Here is a 27,722-nt window from a genome sequence, read left to right on the forward strand (position 1 = left end):
AGAGACTTCCTGTCATACATCTCCGTGCGTCCCCAACAGAAAAGATTCTCCCTGCGTCCTGAGTTTACAACACTGAGAAACTGGCTGGGTAGTCTGGCCATTAGCAGGCGAGAGGAGCGTGCTGCCTTTTATAAGACAGCTCGGCTGGCTGAAAGCACGAGAGGCATCAATAACATTAAACAATTCAAACAGCCTGGAACCGGCAGGCGACATGTGGCTCCCAAATGTTTGTTCAGTTTCAACAAATGTAAAGCTGGAACCTTCCAAACTTATGAAGACGTTTGATTATTTCCTGTTTAATGTAGCGGCATCAGTGAGATGAAACATTTCCATTCAGCGCGCCACAACCCCCGGAGCTGGTATCAAACACACACACGCATGCCGATGACAGAGGGCTCGAGCATAAAATGTTTCAGTCGCTCTTGTCCGAAGCAGTTAATCTTCCAGATCGACACCTAGCATGGCGTGCACCCGCCCAGACGCCTCGACGGCCACAGGCTCGGATTTGTTGGAAAACTTCCACGGAGGCTCAGAGTGGCCTTAACCGTTTCACAACTCAAGAGTATCGAGGCCATTGGAAGTTACAAAAATGACCTGCTTCATCACAATCCCCCGTCTTTGTAACGGTTGGCGCTGTGGCTTGTTGTCATCACCTGGGGTCACCACCCCCTCTTTGATATTTTGTTTTCCTCGACCCCTGCAAACAGCTGGGATACAGATTACAGTCCTCCCACTGAAAAGATGGCCACTTGTCCAAACAGAAGATCGGCTGCGGCCTGCTTGCGTTGCTAAATTACTTGAACTTAAGGAGCGCTGTTAAAACACTCTCTAGGTTTTATCTCATATTCATTCGCTTGCATCTCTTGGAACAGCTGATCAAAGTCACACTGCATTGGCTGGAAGCTCTTAAAGTCATGATATACCACTGATTACGACAATATGGACATTGGTGACTAATCCATGTCAATATTCCACCCAACGGACACTTACAATGGCCATGTACTCCAATGTGAATAACACGAGTGGAATCGTGTTGTGTGTTTTTCTGGCTACCGTAGGAGTCGATTTGACAAAGTGGGTGAATCATCCCTTCATCCTGTTTCAGCTCCTCTTGTATGTGATTATTTCTTGTCAAACAAAAGCCATTTCTGCTGACACTGACTCTTACTCACCTCTTGGGTTCTTTTGCGCTTCCATGTCAGCACATGGGGAAGCCTGGAGGCTTTAGGTAATTTTACCTTAAACAAAAAAAAAAAATGTGTTAAACTGATGTGATTGTGACAGGATCTTGAGCCGCTTCTGTGAAAGGATCATCCTTTCCCCCCAAAAGCGATGGAAGTATTAAGACACCAAACGGCACACAAGGAAATGTTGTCCTTCCTAATGCAAAAACAAGTTCTTACACTAATTCACTTTGTGACTCTAAGCAACTCTGAATTACATCTAAAATATGACTACTGACTTTTAGTACGACCAACAATTTACTGCTGGGTTGTTTTTTTTTCCAGACTCCACCGCGAGGTTCCAATGAAACTCAGAATTATGTTACCAGTGGGAACATCCACCAAGTTCATAATTAAGCATTTGGCAAACAGATGCGCAATCAGCGTTCATCATAGGCCACGTGTAAAAGTTTTATTTATCCTGCTGGACGGCGGGGTTGGAAAGCAAGTTTTCACTCTTTTCCTTGAGGATCAGTTAACTGGTATCCAACGGCAACGCTCCTCTTCCCCTACTCCATTCTGGGAGCCATAAGCCACGTAGATGGGAATCCCTGTACTTTCCAGATTTCCACTCCTCTGTTTTCTCCCTGCCCAGGTTCAGGTAGTGGTAGAAATTTGTGTTTAAAATCAAAGTTCATTTGTTGTTGTTGTATTCCGTTATGAGTTGTGCATTTATATGAGCTCGCATGAGCCATTACATCATTGAACATTAATGCTGTCAAACCCACTGATGCCCCGCTGTCATGCCACGCTGTAGGGGCTGGCGGGCTGGAAACTCACATGTCACTCACAGAAACACAATTAAAATCGCAACGAGTCCGAGCAGCCACAAAATGATGAATGGTTCAACTGCTGGCTGCAATATGCTCTCGCACAAAGTTGTGTGGCGCATGACGCGCGTGCTTGGTTTCACATGTGACATTCTCTGAAGTGATTGCGGAGCTTTGATTCGCGGCCAAACGCCATCCTGCTCATGCATTGGCCATTGCTTAGATCTGGAAGAGAAACAGAGAAATGTTCCAACTTAGAGTGATCGATTAAAAGCCACCCGATTAAAATTTACACACACATAAAACTTGAACATTTATTATTCGAAAAGCAATAAATGTAGAAATGGACTTTGACCTTTAACTCCAACCTTGAATTTCATCGACATTAATTATGTCAGTTCAAAGTTTGAACTTCATTAGAATCTGGTTAATCTACTTTGGAATGATGACGGCTCTCCCATAAATTGGAAAAATGTCATATAAAATTTGCTTTAAGACAATGTCCTAAAAACCTTTTCTTTATCAGACTTTGTCCAGACATGAGACCCTGACGTGATTACTTCAGTCTCGCAGACGGGACAAGACAAAAGAAAAAAGCCTCAGTGAAGTGCGCTTGATGGATTCCTCTGTCTGTGCTCTGCGCTGGCATGCTGAGTGCATTATGCACACGTGGCAGGTCAGGAGTGCTGACATGATGTGCAGAGGCAAGTGGTGACATTAATTCTCCTCTTTTGGCTTTCAAACTTTATTGCGGGCTCGATTACAAGTTCTTTCCCTCCGTCTACTTTTCTTTAATGATTACTATCTTGTCAAAAACAATTATTAGCGTCCAAAGTTGCGTAAGAAGCAGTTTAGAACCTGTAACTCTTGATTGTTTTGTTATGACTGGATTTTTTTGACATTCATTCATTTTAATCTATGTAAATATAAAAGCTGTCATGTCAGCAAACGCCCATAGCTTTGACAATTTATGTTTTCATTAATGTTCAAGGAATAGTTTGCTGAAAGTTCAAATTTCTCCCATGTGCTGTTGACCCCCTTGTTGCTGAAGGCTCTGGTGACATTTTCCAGTCCACGGACTTTCATGGATTTCATGGATTATATAATGTAATAAGTCTTGCTCTCTATTTCCAGTGACTTTAAAAAAAAACATGTTATATTTAAAAATCCAGGACACATTCAAATCCGGATTATCGTGATTCGGAGCTGGCCAGTGACCACTAATCGTGGTCTGGCTCTCCATCGAGGCACAATGTGCAATGAGGCAGCTGAGCACTTTTGGGTGAGATCTGAGATTTGGAATGGAAATGTGGGCAATTGATGGAAGAAAAGCAATGACATTTTCCAGTTCTGGAAAGAAAGCATTCAAAGTGTGGCTCAAGCGACTTATTGATCAGTTGTTTTGTTATTGTCTTAAGTCATCTTCACTGTCCCTGCAGTAGGTAGTGTAATAATGCATGATCACATAGATAAACAATTCACCAATAACATGAATAATAATGGAACTCCATAGGTTCAATTGCAGAAAGACCGGAGATAAACTAACCTAAAAAAGAAAAAACCTATACTTTATGATCACTGGATTAGAGTAAGAATCCCAGATGAAATTCCACACTGTGTCAAACGATCTCCTCAAGCTGAACTTTATGGGAAACATACCAAAGTCAAGTGCAGATAGTGTCAATTTTCAATAGGTTTGTGTCCTCAGGTAAAATGCAGCTGTCAGCAGGATGGCAGGGTTGATCCTCTCGCCTGTGGTGAAACTTCTTAACAGCTGAATGATTTATTACAAGCATGTCTTTTTATTTTAAGAGAGCACTTTCATGTTGTACTTAATCACACCTTGTATTAGAGTGATTTGGATTAGTTGTACCTACCGTATTCGATGCACTTTCAACCAGATAATGCTGTAAAAGGGAGGAGTGAGTGCTTTTCCAGATATTACAACATTGTCTCACCTCAGGAAAGATGCCTCATAGATTCTTGGAGGCGGAAAGGGAGTGAGAGCTCCTCGATCATAAATCAGAGGACATGGAAAGTTTTAGTAGGGACTGAGATCCAGATCCTTCCATCCTGCGAAAAATGACTTTTTTGTTATAAATCAGCCTCGTCGAAATTATGATGATTTGACATTAGAACAGGGATTGAAACCACAAACACACATCAAGTTTCAGGGTTTTTCCTCTTCTAGTATGATTGTGTTTTCAAATTTCCAAGCGTGGATGGGGACATACATGACTTGAAGCAGCATCCTGCAGTATGTTTATGTACTTGAACTTTGAGCATCTCTCTCAGTGGCACTGAATTACTATACCCTAACACTGTCATTTTAATTTTTGGTCTTAGTGATAATGTGGGCAACATAAGTTACTGTTGCTTTTGTTCTACTTTTCAATTAAACTTACATAGTATTTAGCTCTTTCAAAGGATTTGTTAAGTCAGTCTGAAATCATCATCACAATGCATGAGCCTCAACAGGCTCTAATGGAGAAGAGGATTTACAGATTTCTATCTATACATATATCAACAAACAAACAACAACAAACAGAAATATGAAATGGAAAAAAGGCTTATTAATTAATTAATTAATTTATTTATTTATTATTATTATTATTATTATTATTATTATTATTATTATTATTATTATTATTATTATTATTATTGAATAACTATCTATAGGTTCCAAAAGACAAAAAACAAAAACTAATTTAACAAACCTTTTCGCCTGGTTGTATACATTTCCATCTGCACAGCCATGTAGTTATGTAACAATGTATTCTGTCACAACTTTATAAATAATTTTCACCGCATGACCTGCAAACATATGGAATTAAATAAGTAACACATTCAAATCCATCCTCACAGTTGTAGATTAGCAATTCACAATGATTTATGATGGTAAACAGCTGCAGGTTCTTGAGACAGACCCTCTTTAATTGTCTTCATAAGGCCTTTGAACATATAGCTGCATTTAAACATATATGTTTTTGATAGGCTTGCCAAAACAGTTCTTTAAGCTATGAGAAAACTTTAAAGGATTGGTTGCCATAAATCAAATGTCATAATTATCATAGAGTGCTTTCATAATTTACTTTGTGTATATCGTTTAAGATGTCAACTGATTTGAGGACAAAGCAAAAGTTGTGGTTACTTGTGAGATTTATTATTTTGTTTCATTCAATGCCTGAAAATTCCCTATGCATTCATAATCCACAAGAAAATCCATCGATTAATCTTTTGACGTTGAAATTTGTAATGGATCAGATCAAAAAAACATTTACATTGTATGCATTTGTTTCCAATTATTGCTGTGAACAAAGCACTTCTATAGTTCTATGCATTCATGTCACCCATTGCGATAAAATCCACATATGCTGTGTAGATGATGTATGTCAGCCACTGACAGATGCTGTTGAACTCAACATGAAAAAGCCCTCAGCACCGTAACAGCTCCCATGTAGACTTAAACATGGCCCACACATAAAATGAGATGTGTGAAGCGTATGGTACACGGTACACTACTCACGCATTCAGAATAGAACCTCAGTAGGATAGTGGATGTATTGGAATTGTGAACAATGTGCCAATTTTTAAAGGAAAGTGTTTAAAGGAAAGTGTTTGAGGAGGAGTAAGTCACCATAGTTAATCACTGTTAAGCCACTGCAATACTATAACGTGTGCGTAATGAGCGTGTCCAGTCTGGTCTGTGCGCTTTGCAAAATGCGTGCATGGTGCAGGCAATCTGTCTGGCTGGTGATGACACTGATGTTTATCACATGCCTTTCCACAGGCTCACATCAACTGTCTGGACTGGTAGTAGTGTGCATTATATAACAGGGACACGTAAGCCGATGAAAGAATGACTGTCCTGTTTAATTGTGAGTTTGGATGCTGATTTTAATGCCTGTAATTCTTTTAGGTCGAGGAAAACAGCACTTTAATTGTAATCAGGAGCAAATTTTGGCTGTGCCAGAGGTCTACTACTATCAACGATGATGTTAAAAACATACACCGATGATGTAATTATATACCTTAGTGTATGTACATATGTGCTACCATTTCAAAGATGTCAATTGAGAATATATTGGACGCCCTATGCTGATATAAGAATGTACACATTTGCCCAAAGAAAGTGATTTTTTTTTTTTTAAGCATGTGACAAAATCGTGATGGGTTGCAGTTGGTAAGTGTATTTTCTAAGTATATCACTTGATATTGAACTAGACAGAATCTGCATAAATTAATTATTTGACATCACCTCCAGCGTAAAAGGTGGAGCTATCATTGAAGACAAAAATGGAATTACTCACATGCACATAATGCGCTCATATGCTCGTTTTCTATCAAATTGAGGGCCAGTAATATGACTTGGCAAAGCCGAGTCTTGTTTATTACCTACTTGCGTTTCTCGCCATCTAGCGGTTAATTTGACAAAGTGCATAACATTTCCACTAGTAGTCTGACGTACGCAGGATGCAGCGTTGTACACTTCCTTTCCATACTTTCTAAATAAAAGGAAGTCAGCAAGAGTAACGTGACTCGGCGTTGTTAACCATTATTTTGAAACCAAGTAGTAATACATCCTGTACATCAGAGAACTTTTTCCTCTCAACGGTCACTCGTCGCTGTTCGGGGATAGGAAGTGGACTGTCGCAGACTGCCGCCAACAGTAGACGTTTGCATGCAGTTGTCAGGACAGCAGCTGAACTAGTTTAGGTCTGACAAGCTCGGCCGAGATTAAGACACGACGTTAGCTCACACAGTTCGCTGACTTCTCACGGACTTCGCTGATCACTGGGGGTAAGTGCGTTTCCCACTAGCTACAGAAGGAGCTAATGCTAAATTGTACTCGCCACTAATGCGAATCATATTATTAATGGTACCGTGACGGTTTATATTGTATCCCTGTCGCTGTAAGGATGTCTTAACAGGTAGAGTCACGTGGATCGATGTTGGCACTTTTGTTCGTGTTTTCCGCAACTTTTAAAGTCCTCTCTAAACGAGGTCGATGGTTTTACTTTCGCCCTCGAGTTTAAAAACGCACGTGATAAATTGCGTAATTCAAGTCAATGGATCTCAATTTGCGTTGCGTACAGTAATATAGTCCGTCGACTATAGTGTGCCAAAGGGAAACTAAAACCAACTTTTGTACCCTCGTGAAAAACAAACAAACAAAGTAAACAGTTAGTTGGCAGCTTAACCGGGTCTCTTGGCATATTTGCTGTATTTGTATTGTATTTCTTGATGTAATAAAGACTTATGGATGGTTCTTACACGGATCTGTGGCATGGAATGAAAGTAGTAGATACGTTGGTTTGTATACTGTGTTCCCAAGTCACTGAAAAACAGTCAGTAGTTTCTGTATGTATTAATTTGTTACAAACATTGATTTTTTTTTTTTTTTTTTTTTTACCCATGTTGAGAGAGTTTTTATGTTTTACCCTAATATCACAGCTTGTGTAATAAAAAATGTAAGCAGTTCAAGTGAGGCATCAGTAAATGGAGATGAACATTTTCCAGATGAAATTTGCTTTGTGTAAAGCAGTAGATCATTTTTAATCTCTGAGACACTCCTGAATGAGTAAAGGTTAAAATATTGCTGACCACCGGATGCTACTTCATCTTACAGACTGTAGTGCACCTTAACATGTTGACTTATATATATATATATTTTTAGGGGTAATGGAGAAAGCAAAGCAGGATGCTTTTGACAACGCCAGACTTCAGGTGATCAAAGATGGCTACGAGAGGGCCTTTGACTGCATCAATAAAGGACTGGCAGCGGACGAGGCTGGAGAAAAGTCCAAAGCCCTGGAGCATTACAAGCGAGGGCGACAGCACCTTCTCAGGGCCATCAGCGTGCCCTCACGAGGAGATGAATGTTTCGGCAGCTCCTGGGACTCCGCCAGACAGATGCAGCAGAAGATGCAGGAGACGCTAAACAACATCACCACTCGCCTTGCCATGATAGAGACCAGTTCTGACGTAGATCCTCCCAGTGCGCCCAGTGCACCACCAGCAGCTGCTGAAGCTCTCTATCCACCACTGACCTATAAGAATATTCCAGAGCGGCCTCCTCCACCAAACGTTCTCTCAGCCAAGGCCAAGGAGGCGGGAGTTGCAAGCGGCAAGGCTGCAGGCAGCACGCAGGGTTTGGGGCTTTCACCAACTCCACAACTTGCGAGTCAAGCCGAACAGCCTCCAGCGTACTCTCCTCAGGCTGCGGACGGTCACCTTTCCATCTCGTATGGGACAGAGTCGGGAGAAATGTCGGCGGTGGGAGATGAGTTCTTTAGCCGTACTTCTAACTCCACACCATCTCCTCAAAGCGTGAGCGAGGAGGGAGAGGAGCTGCTCTGCATACAACATGGGGTTCAGATATTTTTTGTCACACCCGACGGGCACGTCAGCGCCCCGTCGTATCCGGGCTACCTGCGACTGGTAAAGTTCACCAGTGATCACTCCAACACGATGCCCAACAGACCGCCGGCCTTCCTGCAGGTAAGAACCTCGGCAAAGCCCATCTGATGCAGTAGGTGTAGGGCGATTGTCATCGACTTTGCCTTAATTCTTGTACCCTTTCACCTCATTGTGCAAGATGTTTGTTTGGCTCATCAAGATAATCTGGCCTCTGAGTCATCGGCATGAAGAGTCTTGTTGTCTTGATCTCTCTCTCTCTCTCTCTCTCTCTCTCTCTCTCTCTCTCTCTCTCTCTCTCTCTCTCTCTCTCTTCTTGACCTTTATTCACAAGTGATGACTCACCAGTACCTCAACTCTAATGGATTTATGTGTAAGACATGATCCTCTGGAGAATTCTTACATCAGGGTCATCACAAGCTCAAAAGTATAAAGCTCAAACTTCAACTAGGGCCAATGTTCTTAACATTCTTTATTCTGAATTGTTTTGTAACACTGTTTTTCTAAGATTTTGTCCAGTTTGGTCATCATCCTGCAGAGCTGACTTGTAACCTGTGCACCCAATTGATTTATGGGTTGTTGCTGCAACTTCACCCAATGTAGAAAAAAAAAGTAGAAAATTGCTTTTCACTCCACTGCTGACTTCTCAGTTACTTTACTGAGTTTGTGACATTTCTCTCATGTCTTCTCGCATGAGTCTTCAGAATCTGATATGGGTCTTTAAACATTCTCATTAGCTGCACATGCTCATCAGAGGCACCTGATTTCATTTTATATATTTTTTATATATAGGCTCACAAAGGCCTCGCCTACGTACACACAATAAGACCTTTGAAGTCAGTTGGTGTGTCATTGTGAGTCTGTGTAAACACAGGAGGCAATATCAGAAAACACACATTAAGGTCATGTGATTCACGTGACTATGTTTGCTCAAATTATTAAGAAGTCAAAACCCAACATGATTTTTCAGTCAGTGCACTCTGTTGATTGTAATTTTTTGAGAAACATCTTCTTTAATAGATAATAATTTACAAACGTCACTGCTGGCAGATCACTGGACTCTAATTTGACCCCTGGTCAGGGAATTTCCCAGGCGCTTTTGCCCACGGGTGACATCAGTGACTGGTTGCTAGTGATTATGTTAACTCTGTTGACTGTATGCCCTGTAATCCTGTTAGACACGCAGCAGTCAGATGGAGACAGTGAGATTTGTCTTCACTGAGGCGCCTCACTGTGCTGCAACAATCGGTGCCCCTATCAACACAGAAGGCTCATCTTCCACAAGCTAAATTTAGAAATGTGGACTGAAGCTAAATATTTGTGGAGCTCTATCATTTTTTTTTCTCTTCAGTACCGATGCACATTAACTTGGCCATCACTGTGAATAAAAACCCTTATGAACTCACTCTCATTGACAAAATGGATTGACAATGTCATCAGATTGGCCAACCATCTGTAGGCGCCAGTCTTCAGTCATCACATATTTCCACCCTCACTGTGTCCTGCAGGTGTGTGACTGGCTCTACCCCCTCATGGCCTCGGACTCTCCGGTGCTGCAGTGTAACAACGGCGTGTTTATGTTCCCGGACATGATGGCTCCAACCCAGGGCTATTACGTCGGTGTGGTGCTGTCCGCTGAGCTGCCTGCCTCAGACAGAGCGCTCTTCCGGGATCTGCTGTCCCAGATGACTGATCTCAGGGTCCAGGTCTGTGCCACCGCAGGAGATTCAGGCTCACGTCACAGCCCTTCTTTAAAAGTAAAGAACCAGAAGCAGATTGCTGTGTTGTTGGGATTACTCCATAAAAGAAATGCAACTACTTATTACTGATTACTCCTTTAAAAAAAGTAATCTAATTACTTCTTTCACTACTTTGTTTCACAAGTAATCAATTACTAATTCATTATTACTAATTACTTTAGTTAAAAAAAAAAAAAGAAGTAGCAGTTGCTCAGTGCTTTGGAATGAACTTTATTATCGTGCAAATTGTGCAATTCCAAATATTGCCTCTATCCTCTTAACATGAATGAATGTTTGCTGCCTAAACACAAAGTGCACATTTCACAGAATTGATATGTGCAAATATGGTTTCTGTTAAATGAGCTAAAAACACATCAATATGGACCACTCAAGACTGTCTAAAAATGGAATAAGGGCCAAGAGTTGAACCATTTACTGTTTACCTTAAAGACCGCATGCCATGTGGTCAGAGAATGGCAACAATGCAACTTTAGATGCCATTTGTCCTATGAAACGGTACAACAACAAAGGCACGTGTCCCTAATATGCATCTCCGTGTGCTCCCGTTACTACTCACTCCTCCTCATATGTTAGCTGGCACACATTTCTGTTAGCCCTACCTCAGCATTGTGGGGATTTGAGATGGACGGACAGGCAGGCAGGCAGGTGAGGAGTATTAATCAGCCATAATGCTCTTAGCTGCAGCGGTCATACCTACTGCAGAGCTGCAGGTTAGAGGTTGGTTCCAGTTTGACCACAGGACAGTCACAGTTTCAGGGTCAAAGCTGAAGCAGCTGAAGTCGTCCAGTGGTCACCTGTGATGGACGTGAGCTCTCATCACAGAGTAAGCGCCAATGTCTTTTCGTTTTGGAGGCGAGCAGAAGGTCTTTGGGATTTGGAGCACAAAGCGCGGGCTGTTTCCTTACCGGGCAGAGACATCTTGAAACGGCCGGGTGTTTGTGGCAAACAGATCGAGCATTGTGAGAGGGGGGGGGGGATGATCAGAGAAGCTGTTGTCTGGATTTGGAGGCGACATGGGCGACACGCACAACGGAGCTGATGCCTCGACCAAAGCGTTCTGTCTTTTATTGTCCAATGTGTTTGTGCTGTCAGGCTCCGGATGAGGCTGCGGAAACGTTAAATCTCAGCCAGAGGGTTTCCCTCACTGTACCTGAGGAGGCGGCGGCGGGGGCGGCGGCCGAGGGGGAGGCAGCAACAGCCGGGGAGGGGTCAGAGGAAGACAAGAATCTACCCGAGTGGAGTGAAAAGGTTGCAAGTGGCATCCTGACAGGTAAGGCCAAGCAGGTTCTTCACCCTGAAATACTTTCAGCCTCTGTGCAGCGGGCTTTGGTTCTGATGAAAACAACGTATCTGTCTGATCCAATCGTCGGCGCAGGTGCCTCCTGGCTGAGCTGGGGACTGGTGAAAGGGGCGGAGTTCACGGGCAAGGCCATCCACGCCGGGGCTTCCAAACTCCGGGAGCACATCACCCCAGAGGACAAACCCGCCCACGTCAGCCCCACCGTCACCAAGGGCCTCCACGTTGCCAAGCAAGCCACGGGGGGAGCTGTCAAAGTCAGCCAGTTTCTAGGTGACCGGAACACTCCCCCCCCCCCCAAGTCAGCGTTCCGCGCTGCTAATTTGGCTGCGGGCCCGCAACCAACTCAATTCTAACGCTGTGTCACTGCAGTGGACGGTGTGTGCACGGTCGCGGGCCATGTGGGTCGGGAGTTGGCTCCGCATGTGAAAAAGCACGGCGGCAAGCTGATCCCAGAGTCTATGAAGAAGGACAAGGACGGACGCTCCACCATCGACGGAGCCATGGTGGTGGCCGCCAGCGGAGTGCAAGGTAGATTTCACCACACCTCAAGTCTGGGCTGCTTTCACAATTTAGAAATGATTGGTTAGAAGTGAATTGTGCATAATTCAGGACCAGCTGAATACATGAAAATATGGCTCAGGTGCTTATTTTGTGTTATTTGTGGAGGCTTTGCAACCATGTGGACTGGACTGGAATCTGCAGCCAAGCACATAACTACCAGTGTGGCAGCGGAGACGGTCACCACAGTAAAACACAAGTAAGTCTCTCTCTCTCTCTCTCTCTCTCTCTTTGCATCATGGATCATCATCTTCTTTTTTTTTTCTTTTCTTTTTTTTAACAAACGTTGGCTCAACACTGCTTGCTTCACTGGTTTTTGGACGGGCTGTAAAATCTGGTGACGCCATGTCTTGCACATTTCAAAACCAAACATGAGCTCACTGATTTTGCTTCTCAATTTTTGCAGATTTAGGGGTCTTCAAAGCAACTTAAGCTCACCTAATAAGGAAAAAAAGTAATTTTTGATTTTAAACAGCCCTTCACCCTTGACACCACTAATTCTAAGCATGACCTGGACCTCTTTTTGGGGGGCATGGGGAGGGTGGGTGTATGACTTGACTCTGCACTCAATTCCAAGCACTAAGCTCTGAAGTAATCGCTGCTCTAATTTACTGTCCTTCCCTCTCTGGTCATTTCTTTTCTAACTGAAGCTTAACTCACAGCAGAGTTTCGGTACCGCCCAAATGCAAACTTTTTCTTTCCTGCCCCACAACGTTTCACATGTTGTTATTAATAAGCTATGATTTATTTCCTTTCTCTTTGTTTCTTTCATATTGTGCCTTCATTAAAAGAACTGATTGAGTCAAACGTTTTCTGTCAATTGTACCAATAAACTTGTTCAGATTTAATTGCAGTGTACACTGATTATTAAATTTGCTATTTTATCATTTACATGCACGCAAATTCCATTTACACTTCCACTGCAAGTGACACTTTGTTTCGTTTACTTTGCTGTACATTGCAGGAGCTATAGAAACCTTTAACTACTACTTTATATACGAATAGGGGACCACTTTAACATTATGCCTCCCTTTAATTTTCTGAATCATTGTGGAGAAATGACCGAATCACATGTTGTAGCTCTTCATTGTAATTGAGAAGATGCTTGCCTGCATGTAGGACCTCCCAGGCCTAATGTCCACGTACAGCATGGCGTCTTTGCAATCCTTGCACTCGGTATTAATCAGTTCCTCCCCGAATCCCCTTTTCTCTCTCCTCTCTCCCCACTACTCTTTTTGTTCCCCACCTCTGATCCAATCTGACTTCGAACGAAGATATGGGGCAGCAGCTGGACAAGCCACCGACCACGCTGTCAATTCGGCCATTAATGTTGGTCTCACTGCCTTCAATGTTGACAACCTCGGCATCAAGGCTATGGTGAAAAGGACGGGCAAGCAAACGGCACAAGCCATCCTGGAAGACTACAATCTTCCCGAGAAAACAGCGAACGGGAAGCAATTGGAGAAGGCAGAAAAGTAGCTGGCAGTGTTTCATTCTCCCAACAGCGCCTTAAAACTTAAATCTTTTATCAAATGATGGTATATCTTTATTTAATATAAAGTATTTATACAGCCTGGTCTATATTTACAAGATAAGGGTTTCATTTCATAGTCTAATACCATTCTTAAGCACTTTATTATGGCAAATCATCTGGACCTAAGTGAAGAAAACAAGACCTTAACAGATTGAAAAGGATTATTGTTCCTTGTTTAGTGTAAACACTGTAAAAGTCAGGTATTTACTGCCTTACCTGGAATATACCAATTTAACACTGCTTGTTGTGCAAGAGTAGCCTTGATTTCTTTTCCATAACAAACTGAAATCGTTGATAATCTTTGTGATGTGTATGTGTTGAGTGCAATACAAAGAGAATTTTACAAATAATCATTTAAAATATATCTGTATTTTAGTATCCTGACAACTGTTTATGACAAAATAAATTATCTATGGTTTCAGTGTGTGTTGGATTTTTGTAAACACTTGTTAAATGAACAGAATCTATTGAGTTACAAATAATGTAACAGCGTGTCTAAAGTTTTCTTTTTAAATTTCCTTTAGTTTTAATCATTTAAAATGTTAGATGATTACACTGTTTTATTAATTAATACCAATTTTCACCTTGTATGCATGCCCACTTTTTTTTCCTTTAATCTATTTGGCTTTAGGCAGCGTATTTAAATTGATGCTCACCACTCCCTTATGAGTTAAATGCAGTGAACACAGTTTTCATCCTTTGAGACGTGACAATCAGTGGGACTTCAAAACGTTGCATGGTGATGAATCCAAGATTTTTAGGTGAGGTTAGAATGTCAGACCAGGTTGGCAACTGGAGTCAATCTTGTTTTGACCTCCAAATGCTGCAACAGTGTAGTTTCCCAGTTTGGGATCAATAAAGTTCAATCTAATCTAATCTAAATCCCTGACGTGATCTTGTTGGCGGCTGTGTGGTGCACGTTTGCGCACGCTCCCTTCCACGGTTAAAAAGTAACAACTCCATCTTGTGGCAGTGTTACATACTGCTTTAATGCATGGTTTTTAATTTCTAATTGGTAATACAAGAAAAACATTTCCTTTAAGCGAGAAAAATGTGTGGCTTTTTTTTTTTTAGTTATTCATTTATGGTCTTCCACTGCTGTGTGAAGTGAAGCCTGTAGAGGGACAGTAAGTAACCAGATGCATCTCTGTGACTTGGTTTTGTTGTATCCAATTTGCCATTGTCTGTCCAGGTGGGCATTAGTCTTGTGTATAGTACACTAATGGGCTGATGTGAAGACAACTTGAATGTGTTGTTGGTAACCTGCTTTCTGAAATACCAAATACCAAGCATGTGCATTATTACCCCCGGGCTAGCAATCGATAATCAGAAATCATCTGATTGAATGCCTCACGAATGCCATATCCTCCAGTTCCTTTAATCTTAGAATTTTGAAAAGAGGAAGGGGGGGAATCAGTATTTTGAGTGACAAAGTTCACAGATTGGATGTGCAGATAGAAAATTTGAGTGTGGCGAGACCAAAGTGTAAGTTAACCAGTCAAAGGTCACAGTGTGGTATTTTAGGTCAGAAGGCACAGACACTCAAATATGGTTTCAGTTAAATTAGCTAAACAAAAAAAAAACAAAAAACATCAATACGGACCACTCAAGACTGTCTAAAAATCAAATAAGGGCCAAGAGTTGAACCATTTATTGTTTACCTTAAAGACCGCATGCCATGTGATCAGAGAATGGCAACAATGCAACTTTAGATGCCAGTTGTCCTATGAAACGGTACGACAACAAACGCACGTGTCCCTAATATGTATCTCCGTGAGCTTCCGTTACTACTCACTTCCGGCTATCTCAATTCTCACAGAGCTGACGTTCATCGTCATTCGGATACCAGGCGTCGAATTGGTAAACAGGATTAAATGGTGGGTGGCGAAAAATAACATTTTAAAAGAAAAAAACACTTTTACTGAACTTGTCTGTGCAATTTTTATTTTTTGTTGTAATGTTCGTGCTTTTATTTTGGATCAAATTCGCCTTGACTTCCGGAGAGGGGCGGGAACAACATTAGCTACTGTAAAACAACGGTTGCCTCTTCTACTTTACTGTACATTTCTTCGAAAGTGAAAACATCACGGATAGAAGCGCTAGCAACATACAAAAGGTAGAGAGAAAAAAAAAAACTCCAAAACGGCTGCTGCGTGCTTTTAAAAAATGTTCATTACTTTAACGTTATTGCTCGGCTTACATTTCTAAATACAGGATGGCTTTTGCTATTTCCTGCTAGCTACACGGATGTTAGCATTGCATAATTCAGTACACTTGGACTAAACATGATGCTAGCAATAATGTAACTATTATAACATTCAAGTATTGGTCCACCTAATCGTAGTCGTGCCAACTCTAGAGCGTCTAATTTTTAAAGTCTGTAATTTGGCAGTGCGAGTTGCTTTTCTGCAAGCAATGATGCCTTTCACGCTTCCTGAACAAGTTGAGTTTTCTTTTCTGTTAATGTCTGGCCGTTGTCGTTCACAGGTGGTTACAGGATGGAGGAAAGTGAAGAGCAGTCAGATGGCCAGCGATCGGACACCAACCGGAGGAAGAGACACAGCAGGGAGGAACGCTTCAGGTTGGACTGCGCCTTTACGTTATGAATATCTTTACGTGTCAACATGCGCTGCAGAAAATCCCCTTCGCACAAAGTCAGGCATAGTGGTATATGGAGTGGCTTCTTATAGCTGACCAAGTGTGTGTTTGGAAAACACAGACTTATATTTAAAGTCTTTTAAAGGAACAGGTCACCTTTCAGCTTGACTGGAAGAAATTGTTGTCTTGTCTCTGTAGTCATCTGCCTTTGTATAAACAGATGAGGCATTGTGCTGGTTTGGTGAGTCAGTCACTGTCACGCTGTACAATGTCAGCATAATCTCTTCCATCCTTACTTTTTAAGATTTAGTCCTCTGCTGCACACAGAATTCAAAGATAGCGGAAATGCTTGTTGTACCAGTAACAACCATCAGAACCTTGAGGCTTTCCTGTTTGTGTTATGTAAGACTGAATATTTGATACGTCACAATACTATGAGTTCCTTTCCAAGTCCTTATTTTGCTACTTTTCTTACTTTGCCCACTGCTTTGCCTGGCTGATTATGTTGGCAACCAATACACACTCTGGAAGGATTTAATTAAAAGATACAAAGTTGTGTTGCAAGCCTCTGGTCTAACTCTGTCCCAGCATCTTGCAAAAGAAAATGGTTTTCACATTAAGAAGTTTGTTTCTCAAGTTTTTAATAGGCCTAAATCTTGATACATTCAACAATGAGATTATGCATTGTGTTTTGTGTATAGAGGAGACTTGCAGACAAGTTGGGCAATTTCCTAATTAGGCATTCCTCGATTCAAAATCCAAAACCTTGAGCCAGGATTTCTGTCATTCTGCTTGGGGTTTCGACAGAAACGGCCAAAACCTTTTAGACGGTTGCTCACAGTTTCAACACTGAGGCTCTCCAGAAGACTGCCGAATTTAGCTTGCGGCACTTCACGCTTCGATAGAACATGGATGAGATCAGGAGCATGTTAAATACCACTGGGCGTGACCACTCTGACAGCTTCTCCAGTGATGCCACACAGTCAACAGGCAGCAGAGCAGTTCTGCGGCATCGACTTAACCAGCTGCTGACCTGTGTCGACGACATGGACGCTGAAAAGGAGCTACAGGAAAAAATGTCCCAAAGCCTGGATAACGCCTTTTCTGCGTGCGTCATGAGGGCCAACAAGCTGAGAAAGAAGAGGTTCAGGTGGAGGATGAATGGCTGGTTGTTTTATCGCGTTGAGACTAGAACCTTCTTTATTTTTCTATTATTATTTTCAATTTCTCCTCCTATCTTTACTCACTCCCTGTCCTGAGTATTTAATCTAATTATCTACAGGCCCCCCTCAACCCCTTTTTGATTCTAGTGGAGTGTCTCGATCATATCGGTAGATGTTGAACCACTTCGAAAAAGCGATGTAAGTTTAGGTGAGAGCATAATGTGTGAACTGTGTCACATCTAGCTGCCTGATGTCACAGTGGCATTACTGTAACAATTCTGGCTCCATTTAATGCGCTCATCTTTGGTCGTTACCACACTGAAAGATCCTCTTTGATTGTTAAGGTCACGTAGTAGCTCTGCTTCATATTTTAAAGAGGGCAGCTGGATGCTTTGAACAAATAAAAAGGTTCACATCTGTCTTGTTTCTATCAGATTGCCCGGCCTTGTGTGTTTGTGCTGCTAAGCCCTGCTGTCCACCTTATTCAGGCTACACTTGGTGACGTGGAACGTGGCCACGGCTGATCCTCCGGACGACCTCTCTTCACTTCTCCATCTGGATTCAGTGGATAAACCGGACCTCTACGTCTTGGGGTAGGCTCAGGATCAGCAGAATGTGGATGTGACTGTAGAGTCAGCAGTGTGTTTTGTAGCTTGTGCATGTGGGAGCAACTCAATTTGTGTGTGTGTGTGTGTGTGTGTGTGTGTGTGTGTGTGTGTGTGTGTGTGTGTGTGTGTGTGTGTGTTAGATTACAGGAGGTGTATGCAGCCCCTTTAAGGTTTGTGTCAGACACTGTGTATGATGACCCATGGAGTCGTCACCTAATGTCCATCTTGGCACCCCTGCAATACATGAAGGTACCAGTCCACCTCAAACAGCTGTAACTGTAACATTCAGATGCTGTAAAAGTCACAGTATTATTGCAGGAAGAGGAGGAGGAGATCACGATCTGTTAGTACACAGGTTCTGAAGAATTATTGAGGGCATTTTCATATTTAACTTTGAAATGATGTTTTATTGACTTGTGTGTTTCAGGTGACCTCTGTCAGAATGCAGGGACTGGTACTCGTCATCTTTTCCAAACTGGAGCACGTTCCCTTTATCAAAGACATTCAGGCAACATACACCCGCACAGGAATTTACCATTACTGGGTAAGATTCTGATAACATCACTTGATGTCACTAAGGATGAGAAAATGAACAAGAAAAACTATGAAGAACTGGGCATAAAGTTCAGTTCACGGAAGAAATTATGCAAACATTCTTTCCATCGCAACCTGACTGCTGCTGTTCAGCAGGGTTGCCAGAGATTTTAGTCCTGTGATCATTCCAAGTCTACAGATTGTTTGTTTAAACTCACCCGTTGCTTGATAATTTGTTCCTCCATGGTAAATTACTTGGATGGCAAAGTCACTGCGATGTTTAAATAGAAAGGAGTTCACACAACTTGTTGAATGGTGCAGTTTTGGCACTCAACATTTGCAAAGAAAACAATATTGGCAGAGTTCTGCTTTTTTAAGGTTTTGAGGTATCAGATATTTAAGAAGTGCGAGTAGTGCATCTCACTTTCTGCTGTTGTGACTCTAACCACAAAAGCAGAAGTAAATGTTGAGCCGCCTTATTTTCAAAGCAGCTAATGAATTAAGAAAAAAATCTCAGCTGTAGAGAAATATTTTGTGCTCTAAACACTGACTTGTCCCAGTACAGAGTAGAGACGTTCTCTTTTCCTCTCCCTGTGTGTGTGTCTCAGGGTAACAAAGGTGCCGTGTCTGTCCGCCTGTCCTTCTATGGCCACATGCTGTGTTTCCTCAACTGTCACTTGGCTGCGCACATGCAGTATGCCAAAGAGAGGATGGATGAGTTTGAGTACATCATGGACTCACAGAAATTTGAGTCTCAAACGGCCCCAAGAATCGTTGACCACAGGTGAGGGGGATGTCAAAGCTGCGTGTTCAAGTTATTATTATTTTTTTTTACGTTTTTTCATCCATCCATTTATATATTTATTTACACTTCCTTTTGTCCCCTGTTTCTCCACTTCCAGGGTGGTGTTCTGGCTTGGAGATCTTAACTTTAGAATTCAGGACCACGACATGCACTTCATCCGCTCCTGCATCAAAAACCACGACTACAGCCTGTTGTGGAGTAAAGACCAGGTCCGAAACACACACACACACACACATAATTATATAATTATATAATCGATCCATGCTTTTTTTGTTAAGAGCACATTTGGTGCTGTGTGGTGCATGTGTGCCTGGAAAATGTGTGCAGTTTCACTGTAAGCGTGATGTCGTTCTCAGCTGACCATGATGAAGAAGGAGGAGGAGATTCTTCGGGAATTTGAGGAGGGGCCTCTAGAGTTTCCACCCACGTACAAGTTTGACGTGAACTCTGAAAACTATGACAGCAGGTAACTGTTTACATCATCAGCATTAATTCTGAATGTTGCCTTCTATATTATTGTACATTTTTTTATCCTATCTCTTTTATTCTTGACAGGCTTCAAGGTTCATGGTTTGGCTTTAAGTAAGAGTTCAAAACTCTTTTTTGTTGGCATATGATTTAAACAGCTTTAACTCTAGCATGACCAACAAAGCTTCTTTAAAGGAAATGCTTATAGCAGAGTCTTCTGTTTTATGCTGCACACTAAGAACTAAGAGCGGCCTTTTTTCTTTTCTTTTTTTTTTTAACATATATAACCAATGCTAGTTGTAACTAATTTCTAAGTGTGATTCGTGCTGTGTCCTAAATCAGAGTTTCACAAACTTTTCCATAACATGGCCCACAGTTTCATACTAAGCTATCATTGAACAGCTAAATAAATTAGCCACCAGACATATTCCAATAGTCAGCAGATAGCTCAGATGGTAAAACAACTGAGTTTGGGGCCCCAAGGTCAGTGGATCAAGTCTTATGATGGCCAGTGATCAAGTTTGATATCCAGTGGCCCAAAAACAAAAGATAAATGTGCCAGTTGTTGTACTTTGAGAGTCAGCAGATAGCTGAGGGTGCAAGAGAACTCACTTTGAATCCTTGAGTCAGTGGTTCAAGGTTCAAGGCTTACAGTGATTGTAGTTGTGTTTTAAAGTCCAAGCCACAGAAAGAAAGATCAATTCAGCAGTAGACGTTTACCAAGAGTCAGCAGATAGCTCAGGGTGTTCGAGCCCAACAACAGGCGCAGTTGTATTTTGAAGTCCAACGGCCCGAAAAGATCAATGCTCCAGTTGAAGTGTTGCGCAAGTTTTCCCGTAGCTCAGCATGTAAGAGAAATGACTCTGAAAGCTGCAACGGATGGTTCAATTCGTATAACGAGCAGAGGTGCGCCTCTTGTATCCAAAACAACAAGCTGAAGTTGGCATCATATTCACCGCAGTGCTTCTTAGATTTCAATTCCACCTTAAAAAAAATCTGCAATCTGACCGCTAGATGGCTGTGTTTATCCCAACCCTTTCCAGCATATGGAATTCAGCGAATCATTATGTCTATGTTGAGGTGGATTTTTTTCCCCAAAATAATACAGTGGAAATGGACATGTGAGATATCATTGTAATGCCTAGGAGCTCTACTATCATAATCCGTTGACATATTTCACGGGAAATCATTTTTGGCCTTTTTGGGGGGGCTCCAAAGTTGACAACTTTGCCATTGACATTTTGATATTTTTCAGGGTTAGGGTTTCGGGGTTCCTCACGCGCTAGAAGCCCCAAATTTGGCGTGGGTGCTTCTTTAAGAGCGTTAACGCTGAAATTAGGGTTAGGGTTACACTTAAACTGAAATTAGGGTTAGGGTCTTTGGCGTGGGCGCTTCTTGAGGGATCCTGATGACAAAGCAAGAGGCCCCATTTCTCTAGGACAAAGTTGACTTTTGACCCCCATTGACTTGTATGGCATTAGGGTTTTTGGGGGACTCCAAAGTTGACAACTTTGCCATTGACAACAGGTGTTTGCACTGGGTTTCCCCCTGGCGCTCTGGTTTCCTCCTACCATCATCAAAAAAAAAACTGTTCATTACTGAGAACAGGTTGGGTAGATGTGTCAAATGTCGGCAAATTGCTAAACTATAATAGAACAGTGATTTCAGTGAGTTTCAGGCTGATTCAAGATCCCAAAGAAGGCGCTGTTTGGCCTGAAAGGTGCCTTTCCTTTCCCTGTGTTCTTTTCTAACACTGACTGAACTGAATGAAGTTGTGAAGCAGAATACTGATTTACTGCCTACATATCAGACTTCACACCTGTGTAAGATGAATAGATATAGGCTTGTGAAAATGGTCAGACACTAGTACTGTCTTTTAATGGTTAGGGTTAGGGTTAGGGTTCCTCAAGTACTAGAAGCCCCAAATTTGGTGTGGGCGCTTCTTGGGGGCTCCTGATGAAAAAGCAAGTGGCCCCATGTCTCTAGGACAAAGTTGAAATTTCACCCCATAGACTTGCATTGAATTAGGGTTGGCGATAAGGCTGAAGCTAGGGTTAGGGTTAGGGTTAGGGTTAGGGTTCCTCAAGTACTAGAAGCCCCAAATTTGGTGTGGGCGCTTCTTGGGGGCTCCTGATGAAAAAGCAAGTGGCCCCATGTCTCTAGGACAAAGTTGAAATTTCACCCCATAGACTTGCATTGAATTAGGGTTGGCGATAAGGCTGAAGCTAGGGTTAGGGTTAGGGTTAGGGTTCCTCAAGTACTAGAAGCCCCAAATTTGGTGTGGGCGCTTCTTGGGGGCTCCTGATGAAAAAGCAAGTGGCCCCATGTCTCTAGGACAAAGTTGAAATTTCACCCCATAGACTTGCATTGAATTAGGGTTGGCGATAAGGCTGAAGCTAGGGTTAGGGTTAGGGTTCCTCAAGTACTAGAAGCCCCAAATTTGGTGTGGGCGCTTCTTGGGGGCTCCTGATGAAAAAGCAAGTGGCCCCATGTCTCTAGGACAAAGTTGAAATTTCACCCCATAGACTTGCATTGAATTAGGGTTGGCGATAAGGCTGAAGCTAGGGTTAGGGTTAGGGTTAGGGTTAGGGTTCCTCAAGTACTAGAAGCCCCAAATTTGGTGTGGGCGCTTCTTGGGGGCTCCTGATGAAAGAACAAGTGGCCCCATGTCTCTAGGACAAAGTTGAAATTTCACCCCATAGACTTGCATTGAAATAAGGCTGAAGCTAGGGTTAGGGTTAGGGTTAGGGTTAAGATTAGGGTTAGGGTTCCTCAAGTACTAGAAGCCCCAAATTTGCTGTGGGCGCTTCTTGGGGGCTCCTGATGAAAGAGCAAGTGGCCCCATGTCTCTAGGACAAAGTTGAAATTTCACCCCATAGACTTGCATTGAATTAGGGTTGGCGATAAGGCTGAAGCTAGGGTTAGGGTTAGGGTTCCTCAAGTACTAGAAGCCCCAAATTTGGTGTGGGCGCTTCTTGGGGGCTCCTGATGAAAAAGCAAGTGGCCCCATGTCTCTAGGACAAAGTTGAAATTTCACCCCATAGACTTGCATTGAATTAGGGTTGGCGATAAGGCTGAAGCTAGGGTTAGGGTTAGGGTTAGGGTTCCTCAAGTACTAGAAGCCCCAAATTTGGTGTGGGCGCTTCTTGGGGGCTCCTGATGAAAAAGCAAGTGGCCCCATGTCTCTAGGACAAAGTTGAAATTTCACCCCATAGACTTGCATTGAATTAGGGTTGGCGATAAGGCTGAAGCTAGGGTTAGGGTTAGGGTTCCTCAAGTACTAGAAGCCCCAAATTTGGTGTGGGCGCTTCTTGGGGGCTCCTGATGAAAAAGCAAGTGGCCCCATGTCTCTAGGACAAAGTTGAAATTTCACCCCATAGACTTGCATTGAATTAGGGTTGGCGATAAGGCTGAAGCTAGGGTTAGGGTTAGGGTTAGGGTTAGGGTTCCTCAAGTACTAGAAGCCCCAAATTTGGTGTGGGCGCTTCTTGGGGGCTCCTGATGAAAGAACAAGTGGCCCCATGTCTCTAGGACAAAGTTGAAATTTCACCCCATAGACTTGCATTGAAATAAGGCTGAAGCTAGGGTTAGGGTTAGGGTTAGGGTTAAGATTAGGGTTAGGGTTCCTCAAGTACTAGAAGCCCCAAATTTGCTGTGGGCGCTTCTTGGGGGCTCCTGATGAAAGAGCAAGTGGCCCCATGTCTCTAGGACAAAGTTGAAATTTCACCCCATAGACTTGCATTGAATTAGGGTTGGCGATAAGGCTGAAGCTAGGGTTAGGGTTAGGGTTAGGGTTCCTCAAGTACTAGAAGCCCCAAATTTGGTGTGGGCGCTTCTTGGGGGCTCCTGATGAAAAAGCAAGTGGCCCCATGTCTCTAGGACAAAGTTGAAATTTCACCCCATAGACTTGCATTGAATTAGGGTTGGCGATAAGGCTGAAGCTAGGGTTAGGGTTAGGGTTAGGGTTAGGGTTCCTCAAGTACTAGAAGCCCCAAATTTGGTGTGGGCGCTTCTTGGGGGCTCCTGATGAAAAAGCAAGTGGCCCCATGTCTCTAGGACAAAGTTGAAATTTCACCCCATAGACTTGCATTGAATTAGGGTTGGCGATAAGGCTGAAGCTAGGGTTAGGGTTAGGGTTAGGGTTAGGGTTCCTCAAGTACTAGAAGCCCCAAATTTGGTGTGGGCGCTTCTTGGGGGCTCCTGATGAAAAAGCAAGTGGCCCCATGTCTCTAGGACAAAGTTGAAATTTCACCCCATAGACTTGCATTGAATTAGGGTTGGCGATAAGGCTGAAGCTAGGGTTAGGGTTAGGGTTCCTCAAGTACTAGAAGCCCCAAATTTGGTGTGGGCGCTTCTTGGGGGCTCCTGATGAAAAAGCAAGTGGCCCCATGTCTCTAGGACAAAGTTGAAATTTCACCCCATAGACTTGCATTGAATTAGGGTTGGCGATAAGGCTGAAGCTAGGGTTAGGGTTAGGGTTAGGGTTAGGGTTCCTCAAGTACTAGAAGCCCCAAATTTGGTGTGGGCGCTTCTTGGGGGCTCCTGATGAAAAAGCAAGTGGCCCCATGTCTCTAGGACAAAGTTGAAATTTCACCCCATAGACTTGCATTGAATTAGGGTTGGCGATAAGGCTGAAGCTAGGGTTAGGGTTAGGGTTCCTCAAGTACTAGAAGCCCCAAATTTGGTGTGGGCGCTTCTTGGGGGCTCCTGATGAAAAAGCAAGTGGCCCCATGTCTCTAGGACAAAGTTGAAATTTCACCCCATAGACTTGCATTGAATTAGGGTTGGCGATAAGGCTGAAGCTAGGGTTAGGGTTAGGGTTAGGGTTCCTCAAGTACTAGAAGCCCCATAGGGCCTCCAGCTCATCCCAGAGACAGTTTCATGTCTTCACGGCATGGTTAGTGCTTTAAAATGTTGAGCTAAACCATGCGTGTCTCCTCTCTTGTCATTTTTATTTGCGTCGCCTTCTCAGTGGTAAGAAACGGAAACCCGCCTGGACCGACAGGATTCTGTGGCGGGTCCGACTCGAAGCCTCGCCTGAAGAGAAGGACAGAAAGGACGACAGTCAGGACCCAGAGAGGACGAGACAGATTGAAGAGGAAGCGCACCCCCTAAAGGTCACGCAGGAACTGTACACCAGCAACATGAAGTACGGCGTCAGCGACCACAAACCCGTCGTCAGCGTCTTTAATCTGCAGGTGAGAAACTGGCTGGCCGATAATAGAACTGACCTGCAAAAGGATTATTTAATGACGCAACAATTGCTTGGCCACTGCGAAGAAATCCACTTAGAACCAGGCGATGAATTGGTCATTGTGCCGCGGTGCTGCCGTCGGGCCAGAGAACAACACTGCTGCCTAAAAAACAAGAGCAAGCTAAACTAATCCACCAAAAGCATTGGGAATAAAGGAATATTGTACATTCAAATTGTTTTGCCTCCTGTGAATTAATATCAGTCAGGTGAAAATTCCTATTATTCCAATTATAATCATAATTTAAAAGGAATGTGTGTATATACATATTTATATATATATATAATCATTTCTTTTTGTGTGTGACTTTGCAGCTGAAGAAGATGTACGAGACCCCTCTGGTGCAGCTGCGGCCTGAGGGAGAGTGGAGCGCCGACATGGACGCCCTGGTCGTCTACACCCAACTGCAGCCGTTCCCGTCCAGCTCTTGGGACTGGATCGGACTCTACAGGGTCAGCTCCACGTCGCTGTCCGCTTCTTAAGAGTGCACATTTGTCAGCATCAGTGGGTAACTGGGTTCCAAAGCTGAGAGGCCGGCTGTGTCCTAAACTCGTTTGTCCGTGTGTGAACGTCAGGTTGGATTCACCAGCGTGTCCGACTACATCACCTACTCATGGGTCAAAGACGATGAAGTGTCCAGTAATAAAGAAGCCGTACAGGTATGGCGGCAGTGGTGCTGATGAGCCTGTAATTTATTTAGACCATCTTGATTTTTAAAAGTCTTTAATGTGACCGTCTTCTCCTAGCACTCATCCAGTAACTGACTTTTTTCTTCTTCTTCTTCTTTTTTTTTTTTAGATATACGTGAACAAGGAGGAAATCCCTGTTCGTGGTGGAGACTGTGTCCTCTGCTTCTACAGCAGTGCTTTGAATTGCATCATTGGAATCAGCGAACCCTTTAAGGTGCTTGCCTAAACTGTGAACGCCAGAACCGTTCACCGCTAATGCAAGAAAGACTGAGAAAAACCTTCTCTCTCTCAGGTGCGCGAGTCGAGGGTCGCCATCGAGGAGGGTTTGCTGACCGACAAGTTGAAGGACCTCGACCTGGCGGTGGCGGCGGAAGACGCCGGGGGCAGAGCGGTCAAGGACAGCGCGTGCAGTGCGATGTGAGCATGTGACGGGAAACCAAAGAAGAGGCTTTTAATTACCATGTTTCCCCCCCATTTGCCTCCAGGGGGAGCACAATATGCGCGCCGTCTTACACAGACTCACAACCTCTACGTACGCTGCCACTGTGGCTAACGGCTACTCGTGTATGTTACGAGGCGCCATGTTTACTGTACACCTGTAACCTGAATTCAGGTTGTGACTGTAGGAACTGTGAGTGATCCATCATTAAGTGTCTATTCAGGCCTGCTGCTGCTGCTGCTGCTGCTGCTGCTGCTGCTGCTGCTGCTGCTGCAACACTTTTATCCAATCCTGAAATACAGAAAACGGATTTTAAAAATACTCATCGAAAGCAGTTGCGCAACGTTGTCCCAGGGTGTTGTTGTAAACACTTCACACAGCTGTCAGGAACAAGTTCAGTCAGTTCTCATTGTGTCCTGCAGGGACGCCTCCCTCATCCCCAAAGGGTTATCCAACTCTGCCGTGTATGATTTGTGTTTTGTCACCTAATATTATTTGTTACAACTCAACGTCTTGAGCCTGAAAGAGACAACGCAGCTCCGCGTTGCTTACACACATGAAAAGGGAACCGCAAGACTAACAAAGCCCACCAGCCAATTTGTGTTTCCACTGCACTCTGATTTACTGTAATTAGTTAGTAGTTAGTTAGTAGCAATTGGTTGTTTTTGAAGGATCAGGTGATCATGAATGAAGCATCTAAAGCCAGTCTGTGGATGGACAAGACTAACTGCAATGCTGGAGCAGAGTGAAGGAGGCACTGGCCTGTTTAATTAATATATTTTTCTTTATTTTTTGATCACTCAATTTTAAATTTGTCAACTTTAAGAAAACTGTTACCATACTTTTTAAAAGAAAGATGTAAATTATTTCTCTTGCGGAAAATGACTGAAGAATGTATGTATTTCCTTTTAACTTTGTTGTCTTCAAATGTGTTAGAGGGAGAGGAAAATATGTAACTTTTAATGCCGCTATATGCAGATGGTTCTATTCTTCTTTTTTGTGGATGCTGTATAGAAGATATAGGCTGTCAGAAGGCTGACTGCAGGAGGGTGAGAGTATATTTTACAGTTCTACTTCAACTAGTTCCCGCAGTATTAAACCACACCTGCATTACCCGCGCCTTCATTGCAAATGGTGTGTTGCTCATTGCTTAGTTTGAATTTCTACAAGCCTGCCGACACCTTCCAGCTTTAAAAATATATCTATGCATTTAGAACAGTTTTGTTTAAATATTTAATCTGATGTTCAAATTACAAAAAAAAAAATCATTAGTTCTTAATTTTTTTTTGGTCACAGAAACTATGGATTGTAAATGTATTTTCAGTTATTGCTTTTAAATGTTTTTAGTCAAGCGTACTGTACAACACTGCTGAGGTTCTGGCAGCATTATTGTCATGATTATATATTATAAAGGTGGCATTGCTGACATTACCTTCTTTTGCTGGACATGCTACTGTTACTGGACATTCACTCGCACTTTTCCTTCTCCACTGAGTGTTTTTTTTTCTCCTTTGCTTAAACCTCTTTTATATCAACATCTACATATATATATATATATATATATATATATATATATATATATATATATATATATATATATATAT

The 27,722-nt window shown here is 42.8% G+C and overlaps 2 protein-coding genes across 8 annotated transcripts; both read left to right on the forward strand.

Annotated features, from left to right (window-relative positions):
- The first annotated feature begins 6,594 nt into the window (after window positions 1–6,594).
- On the forward strand, window positions 6,595–13,982 carry LOC142895616 (spartin-like). Of its 4 annotated transcripts, none has more exons than XM_076036815.1 (8): window positions 6,595–6,793; window positions 7,671–8,494; window positions 9,919–10,167; window positions 11,263–11,440; window positions 11,546–11,740; window positions 11,840–11,998; window positions 12,137–12,227; window positions 12,435–12,876. In XM_076036815.1, exons 2-8 carry the CDS (start codon window positions 7,676–7,678, stop codon window positions 12,484–12,486), a joined length of 1,743 nt encoding a protein of 580 aa, XP_075892930.1. In that variant the 5' UTR covers window positions 6,595–6,793; window positions 7,671–7,675; the 3' UTR covers window positions 12,487–12,876. The 4 variants fall into 4 exon arrangements, with proteins under 4 accessions (XP_075892930.1, XP_075892931.1, XP_075892928.1 ...); XM_076036816.1 differs by having other exon boundaries at window positions 6,596–6,793; window positions 9,919–10,116; XM_076036813.1 differs by lacking the exon at window positions 12,435–12,876 and adding an exon at window positions 13,303–13,982 and having other exon boundaries at window positions 6,597–6,793.
- Window positions 13,983–15,085: 1,103 nt separating this feature from the next.
- Window positions 15,086–27,681, forward strand: LOC142895617 (inositol polyphosphate 5-phosphatase K-like). Of its 4 annotated transcripts, XM_076036820.1 has the most exons (15): window positions 15,086–15,296; window positions 15,382–15,439; window positions 16,050–16,143; window positions 17,812–17,916; window positions 18,072–18,180; window positions 18,359–18,475; window positions 19,074–19,249; window positions 19,368–19,479; window positions 19,627–19,736; window positions 19,826–19,852; window positions 24,711–24,936; window positions 25,305–25,442; window positions 25,566–25,649; window positions 25,789–25,893; window positions 25,972–27,680. In XM_076036820.1, the coding sequence occupies exons 3-15, from the start codon at window positions 16,061–16,063 to the stop codon at window positions 26,098–26,100; spliced, it is 1,521 nt and encodes a 506-aa protein (XP_075892935.1). In that variant the 5' UTR covers window positions 15,086–15,296; window positions 15,382–15,439; window positions 16,050–16,060; the 3' UTR covers window positions 26,101–27,680. The 4 variants fall into 4 exon arrangements, with proteins under 4 accessions (XP_075892935.1, XP_075892934.1, XP_075892932.1 ...); XM_076036819.1 differs by lacking the exons at window positions 15,086–15,296; window positions 15,382–15,439 and adding an exon at window positions 15,566–15,678; XM_076036817.1 differs by lacking the exons at window positions 15,086–15,296; window positions 15,382–15,439; window positions 16,050–16,143 and adding an exon at window positions 16,162–17,310 and having other exon boundaries at window positions 25,972–27,681.
- Window positions 27,682–27,722: the final 41 nt, after the last annotated feature.

The sequence above is a fragment of the Nelusetta ayraudi genome, unplaced genomic scaffold, assembly GCF_046127955.1.
Source record: "Nelusetta ayraudi isolate G7.1 ecotype Tasmania unplaced genomic scaffold, CSIRO-AGI_Nayr_v1 ptg000048l, whole genome shotgun sequence".
In the NCBI taxonomy this organism is placed as follows: Eukaryota; Metazoa; Chordata; class Actinopteri; order Tetraodontiformes; family Monacanthidae; genus Nelusetta; species Nelusetta ayraudi.

Coding starts and splice junctions, on each gene's coding strand:
- LOC142895616 (XM_076036813.1), top strand. CDS start 7,676: ATGGAGAAAGCAAAGCAGGATGCTTTTGACAACGCCAGACTTCAGGTG. Junction 10,168..11,262: donor GTCACAGCCCTTCTTTAAAA/GTAAAGAACCAG, acceptor TTGTGCTGTCAG/GCTCCGGATGAGGCTGCGGA. Junction 11,741..11,839: donor CAAAGTCAGCCAGTTTCTAG/GTGACCGGAACA, acceptor GTGTCACTGCAG/TGGACGGTGTGTGCACGGTC.
- LOC142895617 (XM_076036817.1), top strand. CDS start 17,069: ATGGATGAGATCAGGAGCATGTTAAATACCACTGGGCGTGACCACTCT. Junction 19,250..19,367: donor CCAAGAATCGTTGACCACAG/GTGAGGGGGATG, acceptor CTCCACTTCCAG/GGTGGTGTTCTGGCTTGGAG. Junction 19,737..19,825: donor TCTGAAAACTATGACAGCAG/GTAACTGTTTAC, acceptor TATTCTTGACAG/GCTTCAAGGTTCATGGTTTG.